General features: G+C 42.4%; 1 protein-coding gene and 1 long non-coding RNA gene across 2 annotated transcripts in view; both read right to left on the bottom strand.

Moving 5' to 3' along the window:
* Positions 1 to 2,942: 2,942 nt before the first annotated feature.
* On the bottom strand, positions 2,943 to 4,546 carry LOC118431055. Its single transcript, XR_004832921.1, has 3 exons — positions 4,471 to 4,546; positions 3,152 to 3,252; positions 2,943 to 3,011 (listed from the first exon to the last, which is right to left on the bottom strand). It is a non-coding gene; the product is annotated as an uncharacterized LOC118431055 (long non-coding RNA).
* A 437-nt stretch (positions 4,547 to 4,983) lies between these two features.
* LOC118430786 overlaps positions 4,984 to 10,165 on the bottom strand; it is a 10,079-nt gene continuing 4,897 nt past the window's right edge. The window contains exon 4 of the mRNA XM_035841808.1: positions 4,984 to 5,025. Within this exon, the coding sequence (XP_035697701.1) occupies positions 4,984 to 5,025 (42 nt within the window). The remainder of the gene's footprint in view (positions 5,026 to 10,165) is intronic.

The following is a 10,165-nucleotide window of genomic DNA, read 5'->3' as shown; positions in this document are numbered from 1 at the left end:
TGGCAATTTGAGGATGTACAGCGACTTTCACCATACATACGTCTGTACATATGGAGTGCCCGTTCCAAGTAGCTGATTGCTCCCCTGTGATTACCAAGCGCTAAATGATTATTCCCAAGGTTGTTAAGTAGGATCGCAATGTCGGGATTTTCAACAGTCTGGCCAAATATACTTCTGAGCATCTTCAGTGCCTCTTCAAAGTGACTGATCGCTTTCCTGTGGTCACCACGAGCTTCCCAGACCCCCCCTATGTTGCTGATTGTGACGGCAATCTCTGGATGTTCTGCACTCTGGCCATGGATGCGTTTGTACATCTGCAGAGCTTGTTCATGGTACCAGATTGCTTTCTTGTAATCACCGAGAGAACGCCAGTCGGACCCCAGGTAGCTAAGTGACGTGGTGATGTCTGGATGTGCCGACATTTGACCGTAGATGCGCTTCCTCATCTGCAGCGCCTGCTCATGGTAGCTGATCGCTTTTCTGTACTCACCAATGACGTTCCAGGATCCGCCCAGATTATTAAGCAAGACTGCAATTTCAGGATGCGTTCCGCCGTGACGAAACATTCTTTTGCAATAGTTTAGGCCTTGTTGGTAGTATTCAATAGCTTTCTTGTATTCACCCATATCGTGACAGGCTAGACCCAAGTTGTTATACAGTATAATACAAGGCTCTGGTGTGTTCCGACCATAGATAGTCCTGTACATTTCCAGTGACTGTTCATAGTGGATGATTGCTTTTCTGTAATCACCCAATTTGTGCCAGACTAACCCTAGCTTGACAGCAAGATCAGGATCTGCCCTGCTCTGGCCATAGACAGTTCTGTATATCTTCACTGCTTGGTCAAGGTAACCCTTTGCTTTATGGAAATCACCAACTTTGATCCAAGCATCTCCAAGATTCTTAAACAGCTCAAATGAGAGAAACAGCTCAATGTCAATGTCAGTATCTTCAGCTTTCTTCAGGGCCTCATTAAAGTAATTGATAGCCATACTATATTTGCACAGCTCAAAGTACATAACTCCCTGTACTCGCGGAGAAACATCATAGAAATCATTGCATGGATGTAGAACTTTCTTTCCAGACCATTGGGCCAACGCTCTTCTAAGAGGAACTGCTGTATGATAATATCTCAAAAGCTGCTTTTCATTTTGTACATGGAACACTCTCGTAGTTGAAACTGTTTGGACTTCTTCATTATTGGAACGTAAGGCCGAGTGGTTTCCACGTACAGGTGATGTTGTTTCCATTGAGGCCAAAGCTGACAGGTTTTCCTTCTGTCCACCATTTGCAATGTAGGTTTTGAGCCTGAGTTCTGCTGAGATGCTGGTAAGCACTGTCAGGTGGTGTGCATTGTTGGGACTGATCACTTGCTGCTGTTCCATTTCTTCTATTGTCTCCCAAACTGTGGTAGGTACTATGCATGAAGAAAGTGCCAAGCAGTCGACTGCTACAGCTGGGAAGCGGTAGATTTCCTTCTTTACATCAATTAAACTTGCTGTAACTGCTTTGTTAAGACTATTCCTTGTGATATTTTCTTTCAGTGCCTCCTGTGCCAGTTGTTGAGCAATCCTACCCCCATCTTCTTGCAATATCTTTGCTGCCGCCCTCTTGAACGTGTCAATCAAATCCTGGTCTCCTGCTATCAGGCATGGGTTTCTTAAGATACTGGCAAGGTGATATCCTTCCTTCAGGTACAATGTGACATCTGTTTGAAGTTTTGAAACCATGTTGCTTGGGGTGCAGATAAGTTCACGTGGTGGATCGTTCCTTGTTCCCTGCCTGCCCAGCGGAGTCTTGCTTGCCTTTGGCATGGAGCCATCAAATGCAAACCCACGTGGTGTAACAGAGTCATAGTACCAGTTGTCAAGGGGATTCTCTGAGTAGAAGTCATTGAGAGATTTTATTCCCAGTGCTGGGAGAATGGTTTCTCCTAGGTTGACCACCTTGAGGTGTAGATAGTGGGTGAGTTTGCGGAAATACTCAAAACATTGTTCACTTTCTTCCTCTACCAAGATGGCAAACTCCAGGTCTGAGTATGGAGTTACCAGTCCAGTGGCCTGAGAACCCAAACCTATCAGCGCATACTTACAGGGAGGGGGACCCATTAACCCAATACACTCTTCTACAAGCTGGCTGATGAACTCCTTCCTTTGTCGTGCAATGTTCTCAAACAAGTGCCTGACAGCCTGAGCTCGTTTTGCCTCTATCTCTTTGACACGTGGGTCATCCTCATCATGTACATAGGGATCCAGCTGCTGGTCAATGGTTTCCATCTCCAGCTTGATCTGGTCCCGCATCTCCTTCAGCTGTTTCTTGTGTTTTTCTGTGTCATCTTGGCCGATCATACAAGGATTACCTAAGGTACATTTGAGAAATGAGCTTTCTACTTCTTTAACAGCTGTTAGCATCTTACCATTGAAGAGTTTATCTTTAGACCTGGCTATTGCTGCATTGTAGAGCGCTGCTGCTTTGACAAAGTCTCCCCCGTCTCCTGTCTGCTGACCCCGCTTACTGTAGACATCCCCCAACTTACACAGGGGCTCCACCTCTCTCTGGTACTGCTGAGCTGTGGAATCTAGATAAAATCACTTGAATTACAATCATCCAAGAGGAAAATTCTTACAGTAAAATTATCCACCTTTGTGTTCCTTCAGTCAATGTTTAATTTTTACAAGTCAATGTTTACTCTTTAGATTGCTATTAAAGATTATGTCTTACCTCTGACATGTACCATCTTGAGTGCATCTGCAAAATGCTGCTCTGCTGAGTCCAGGTCTGCCCTGGCAAGAGAGGAGTCACCCTTCTTAAGGTGGTCTTTGTACTGACTGAAATAGACGGAGAAATACGGAGAGTTAAATAAAATGGAAGTTCGCTTGACTAATCTTATTTCGAGATTATCTATCATTTGATTTCTATACAATAATATATAGTTCACCTACCTGTCTGTTAGGCTCTTTTGTTCATTTGATCCAATTGCGGTACTGGCTATTTCTTCATCCGCCATTTTGCTACAAAAGAGGTAAAATTGTTTGGCATATTATCATCATTACTATTGCATTGTAAAAATTCTTTTAATCTGCAAAATACACACGATAACTCAGTCTATATCGATAACGCAGTTTTCGTCCTTTGGAACAATTTTTCTCACCTTTGTGAAAAAGTATACGGGGAACAGTCCTGTGGAACGCCACTTCTGATTCTGTCCATCCACTGCATGGTCACCTTTCTTCTTCTCGATTGTGATGATTTCTGCAAAGCGATAGCCTAGTATTTAGTATATATATATATAACAGACTTTCTCTGGTAAGAAATACATCACGTTTACATGATATGGTACCTTTTTCATTCCCAAACTTGCAGTCTTATTTTATCAATCATATACTGGCAATGGCTGTGCATGATAATATTGTGAGGATTGCTACATAGCGACAGACAAGTACTTAGTATACCTAGCCTTTTTATGGTCTTTTTCATGCCTTTCAAAGTCCCCAGTTACTTGTACATAGTCCATCAGCAATTGAATGTAGTAGTATAGCATAGTTTTACATTATCAATCTTAGTATAACATAGTTTTATATCATCAACCCATATGACAATACTATTGTCATTTGTGTTGTGCATCATAGAATTATTCTGGATTGTTCTATCACGTCTTCTAGCGCGTGCTTAGTCCTAGCGCGTGCGTTCTAGTCTAGTACCCTGCATGTGGATCAAGAGATTGAAGGTTCGATTCCCGAGTGTTATCAGTCACCCGACACGCACGCTGCTGGAAAGGTTCACAGTCCTTTGGACGGGACGTTAACCCGTGGTCCAAGGTCCATTGTACAATGAGCTAGAGGAAACTTTTTCCCAGGTAAATAATGTCCATATTTTCCGCCTTCTCTGTTAAGACCAGTAAAATATTTAGTTCGGCTATCCTGGTTCGAGATCGCTTTCGCTAATCCTACCTTTTGCTATGTTCTTACACTGACATTGTATACTCGTGAAATTCCCCATGAATACCCTCTGATAACTCAGTCTTTGATGTGCCGTACGTATATTTACTGTTGATACCACTGAGTGACCACCAGTAAATGGATAGAAAGGGTGATGAAATCCCTGCCGTTCTAAAGTAAAGTTCCACTATCTTGATTAGCCTTATCATCCTGATAACCAAACAGAGCTCACTTGTCAAAATGTTTTTCTGAACTTTCACAGCCTAACTACCCACCATGGTACAATTTAATAAGTAGATAAATAATTGGTAGATTAATAAATTCAGCATGTAGATGTCCTTTTTGCTGTATAAATGACAGTACACGGGATGTATATATGCTTCTTCAACTATTCTCTATCAATTGACGCGCTTTTTAGAAGGACAAATCAGGATCAGTTATTGTACCAAACCTTTCATTTTTATTTCTCTAAATCTTGACACAATTTGAGCATCTTCATACTCTGCAAATCCTGTGACAAGTGTGTACTCACCCTTCCTTTGATCTTGTCCACGTACCCAATACGATGTTCCAGAGTCTGTTTTGTCCCAGGATCCCCACATCTTGTCAGGGCCTTCCCATACAGGGCAGCTGCCTTGGAGAGCTGGGTTTGATCAGAGAGTTTCTTGCCTTTTTGAAGGTAGAGATCACCAATAGATTTTAGAACCTCAACCTCCAAGAACACGTCACCGTTTGTCATTGCATGCACTAATGTGTCTGTGTATGTGTCCTCAACAGAGCGCCATGGATTACCAATTCTTCTGTCCAACTTGTCACATGTCTTTGCCACCCTTAAGACATTGCTGTCAGTAGTGCCCCAGTAGTCTGGTGACAACCACTGATACTGTGGGGCATAGCCATTGGGGAGTTGTTTTGAGAGTTTTTCTAGGTAGCCGATTCGATGTTGAATCGTTTGTCCCATGTCTGGATCTGTGCAGCGCAGCAGGGCAACGGCATACATGGCAGCAGCCTTGTCAAACTCTGCTGGAGCTTTACTGAGCTTGCCTTACTCAAGGTGCAGGTCTCCAAGACTTTTCAGGACTTCTACCTGCATAAAGGGATCCATGGAAATAATGGCTTCTCTCAATGCCCTTCCATAGCCGACTTCTTGGCCATGATGTTTCTTTAGAAGAGCCTCCAAGTTCTGCAGCTTCTTAGCGAGGCTGTTGCTATTCATGTCAGTCATTTTCCTATTTGTTCATCAGCATACATGGAAATGTCGTGACTACAGTGGTTAAAACGTTGCAGTGGATTGAACACGTGTCCAACGAGAAGGGCTGCGGTAACCCTAATGATACAGGGAAATAGGCGGCCATACGCTGGGACGCTCCAACCGATCATCGACTGTGAACCGAACACATATGTTTAAATTTAGTAACTTTTTAGCGTAATCGTTAAAGGCATCCTAAGCAATATTACAGCGTTAAAAGGGGAAATATTCTGAATAAGCTTAAGCCAATCTGCATGATATTGACATCTGCTGAACTGTATTCTCACATTTGCATCATAATTCATACTCTGAGCAGTTCAAAACGGCACAGAGACAAGTTGCACGAGGATATTCCTTATTATTGGAACCCTCCAAAAATAAGGACTTGATCAGGAATCCTCATGCGACTTGTTCCTGCGCCGGATTTAACGGCTTAATTTATGATATAATGATGTAAATGTGCTAATAAAATAGTGCATTAGATGTCAATATTATACAGACTGCCTTATTAAGAATATTTTCACTTTTAACGCTGTACTATTGCTTTGGATGCCTTTAAGCGATAGAAAGCCTCTGTCTAGGCAGCACATGCACATGCTGTTTAGTATGCAAAACTGTTTGATGCCATTTTGACTTAGTGTAGCAAACTTTTCTCAGAGAGCTAAAATTTGTTTATAATATATTCCCACCCGTGTGGCACAAATCGACCGGCTATGTTGTCGATATTTCTGTCTTGATCCGCCACGGAGCCACTTTTGCATGAAATGGTGTCTAACTTGTTCGTCCACTTAAGCTTAATGTGAGTCAGACTATTGAAATGTCAAAGCTTCACCTCTGACATGCCACAGGAGTGGTGGAAGATAAGCACCGCAGCTTACTCATGGGTTAAGCACAAGGTGCTGCAAATATCTATTTTTGTGTATTAGGGTAATTGTGGATCCAAATAAAAAGTCAGAGAACAACAGGGACCACCATCAGATGCACATGTAGGCTATGTCCTCTTTAAACAACGTCATTGCTAATGAAGAAGATGCATGCTGGAGTCATGTACAAAGAAAGGTCACTTACAAAAATAGCGTTTTCTATCCCCTTCCACGAAGAATGACATGGAGGCTCGATATGGAACAAACGTAAGTGGAAACTGGCTACGAATGAAGTCTGCCCTGTGACAACCATTGGTCTAAAAGTCGTAGAAAAACTACTATAGGCCCTGTCTATGGTTTTAAACGTGAATAAATGCCACCTAGCTAGGTGTCAAGGACTTGTCTATATCTCACCTGGATGCCTAAGACTTATTTAAATCTCGGCTGTATGTCTCGAAGTCACAGGTGTGAACCTACCTTGGTAGACACTTTCTTCGTGCACAGGCGAGTTCTGGGATTTAAGACTCTCGTACATGTAGCAGCGAAACGTCTTGGCGTCGATCCACCTAATGTTTTTAAACTGTTTCCACCAGTGTACTTACAGATACTGGCGAAACTTACAGATTTCCAACTCAGAGTCGAGTGGGTGCGTGGTTTCCCATGTAGTACGTAGTTTCTGTGCACTCTGTGTTCTACATGCACGTCATCGATGACGTCATGCATGGCAGGGCAGATACCACCCTGAGGTGAAAGGTCGCAGGCATTTTCTCTTGCTTACACTATGACGTTACTTAGTGGTTGAGCGGGTTCTCTAACAGACTGGTATACAATGCAGCAGATATGCACACCACAGAGGGCAACTGAGAATATTTGACTGTTGCCTACCCATATTTTTCTGAGGTTTCTACACTTACATGGAAGCTATAGACGTCCTCAAACTAGGGAAAGATTATTTACCGACATAATTCATAGAATGGTACCCATAGAATCAAAGTCCAGGTTAGAACATACAAACAAGTTTATTTGCAACTTCATGCACAATGTCCAATTGAAAGTACATGGTAGTACATGGTAGAAACATGAGGGGCAAACATGCCACTCTGGATAGTGATCAACATTATTCTAAAAGGAGACTAGTCTTATACTAGTGTTGGCTATTTCATAGGTTGTACTAAACAGTTTGGGTTTGATTTCTTTTTTTGAAAGCAGGGGAAGACGAAAAGCCCCAATTTTGCTACAGTTTGTGGGTTCTGCTATTTGAAGAGGAATGTGTCGCCTGTGACTATGGGGAGGGGGTGTCTTAAAGAAAGCGACACTTTCAGGTCGGTTAAATGAACACTTGAAATTAAATATGTTTCGTCTTCACTGCTTTAGATGTACTTTCTTTCGCACAATGGTAATCGCATGTATCGCCATATTTCTACTTCAAGAGGACGAGCACTAATTCTGAATACATACATGATTACACCGGGTGAGTCATGCAGTAAAAATAAAACAATAGTTTAATTGAAACACACAAAAGGCAATACCATACATCTGCTTGGTGATGGAAAAATTGCTACTAGCTGTAGCCTAAGAGAAGAGGATACCTGTGCGTTTAGACTGTTTTGAAGGTAAATGATTAATAAATGATCATATTTGTAGGTTGCTAGAATGTAGCAAATATTCCATTCATCTTAAGTGTATGATGTTTAATTTCATGTTTAATTTCCAATCACGTCGAGCACACATGGCATTATTACTGTATTATCATATAGCCAGGCGCCGCGGACCAATCAGAAGGCCCCGTTCCACGTTGGTTATGACGCCGTAACACAGAGATTCCCGCCAGCCCGGCGTGTATCGCCCTTCTGATTGGTCAGAATGAATCGACACTGGTGCCGGTGTCGATGCAAATCGACACCGGTGCCGGTGTCGATTCATTCTAACCTATCAGAAGGAGCAATACACACAGGATATGAAGCCATTGGCCAATGACAAGGAGCGAAACATATGCCAGAGCATAGGGAATAAGTACAGACTGCAAGAAGGAGGGATGGCTCCTTCGGTTAACATTGATAATGAGTTTAGTTGTTCTAAAGAGCCAAAGACTGCAATGTTTCGAATATTTTCTGTGGACATTTTGGTTTCAAAATCCAATCTGTAATCTCCTTACAAATGTATGTAACAAAGAACAAATGTGAATTTTCAGAAATTCGGCAAAGGAATTCACGCGTATATTACCAAGCGATCTATGCGTCATACAGGAGTTTGCAAGTTTGGGTAGGCTATATGATAATAACGTTAATGACCCGCCTGTTCCTCGGTGTACATGGTGTCATAACGCCTGGTCCTTTGCTATAACCACCTCATTAAACGGTAGTTATAGGAAAGGACCAGGCGTTATGACACCATATACACCTCGGGGCGGGTCATTAACCCTTAATTAGTCCTTTAAGACTGACTAAGAATAGTCTTACGAAAGACGACTTCTGAGTAGTTTGTTGTGGGTGAGTGCAAGATTCATCAATTATCATGTTTGCACTGTTGGCTAGTAGTACGTAGTCCACACATAGGAACTGTAACGTTATCGGCTACGTTATTCCATGTGTAATCGGGCACATATGGCTATGGTACAATGACACATTTTCAATCACAACAATTCTAATCTTAATACAAAACAAGTTTGATAATAGCCATTGAAAAGACCATGGATAGCCTTACATCGCTATTGACAGATTGACAGACTATTGAATAGACAGGTAACGGTAGAAATATCAATAGTGTATAAACTTCCTTTAGTTACCAGCTCTGTCTTAAGAATACACACACACACATACATACAGGAAAAGCCAACACCCTACATCTGCTTGGATATTAAAATATCACTAGCCTAACGCAAGAGGATGTTTGCACAGTCAGGCTGTTTTCGGGTAAACACAAGATTCATTGACCAGTTATGTTTGCACTGTTGCTAGTATGTTGGAATGCTTTAGATAGAACTAAAAATACAGTAGAAGCCGCTTAATTGCACGGCCTATTTGCCAGTGAAATTCGTGCAATTATCCGGCTGGTGCTATAATGCGAAGTTATATAGCTGGGACGCACCGGTGTGGGATTTGGGGATCCCGAGCAGTTAACAGAAGTGTGTGTTAATCCGTTGTGCAATTAACTGGCTTCTACTGTATACTGAATGCATCAATTCAATCTCTTCTATTGATGGGTGGCCTAGCAGTCTTGCCATAGACAATGCCTCTGTACAGATACTCAATGCTCTTCTCCTTTCACCAAGCCAGAACAAAGAATCTGCCAAGCCAACGAGAAAATTTGTAATCAGAGAATGTGCAGTGCTATGGCCATAGACACTCCTGTAAATATGAATTGCCTTTTCAAAGTGGCTTTTCGCTTTCATGTGATCATTGCGGAGACCGTAGACCACAGCCACGTTGCCAAATATCTCGGCAAATTCAGGATGTACTGTACTCTGTCCATAGATACTTTTGTACATCTGCAGTGATTCTTTATAGTAGCCCATTACTTTTCCGTAGTCAAGGTCGTTGTTCATGTCGCCTAAATCTCTATACGCTCCCCCTAGGTTGCTGAGTAAATTGGCAATGCTAGGATGTGGTGTACTCTGACCATAGATATGCCTGTACATCCGTAGTGACTGTTCAAGGTAGCTGATTGCTGTCTCGTAATCTCTAAGAGCCGCCGATTCTCTCCCAAGGCCGTGAAGTGTGAGGGCAATGTCTAGGGGTTCAACAGTGTGGTCATTGTTGTTCCTACACATCTGCAGTGACTGTTCATAGTAGGTGATAGCTTTTATGTTATCACCCTGCATCCCCCAGACTTTTGCCAAATTGCGGGTGGCACGAACAATATCAAGGTGTGCTGCACTCTGGCCATGAATACTCTTGTACATCTGTAGAGTCTTTTCTTGGTGGCTGATTGCTTTCCTGTAATCACCCAGTTCAGTCCAGGCGTCACCCAGGTTGTTGTGTAATAGCGCCATATCATCGAGTAAAGTATTCTTATCCTTTATCTGCAACGCCCGTTCATTCTCGGCTTTCTTTAGGGCTTCATCATAGCAGCTGATTGCTAGTTTATATTCGCATAGCTCATAGTACATCCTCCTC

Source organism: Branchiostoma floridae, chromosome 14, assembly GCF_000003815.2.
Source record: "Branchiostoma floridae strain S238N-H82 chromosome 14, Bfl_VNyyK, whole genome shotgun sequence".
Lineage (NCBI taxonomy): Eukaryota > Metazoa > Chordata > Leptocardii > Amphioxiformes > Branchiostomatidae > Branchiostoma > Branchiostoma floridae.
The sequence above is the reverse complement of the archived record's forward strand: the minus strand, read 5'-3'. Positions and strand labels throughout refer to the sequence as shown.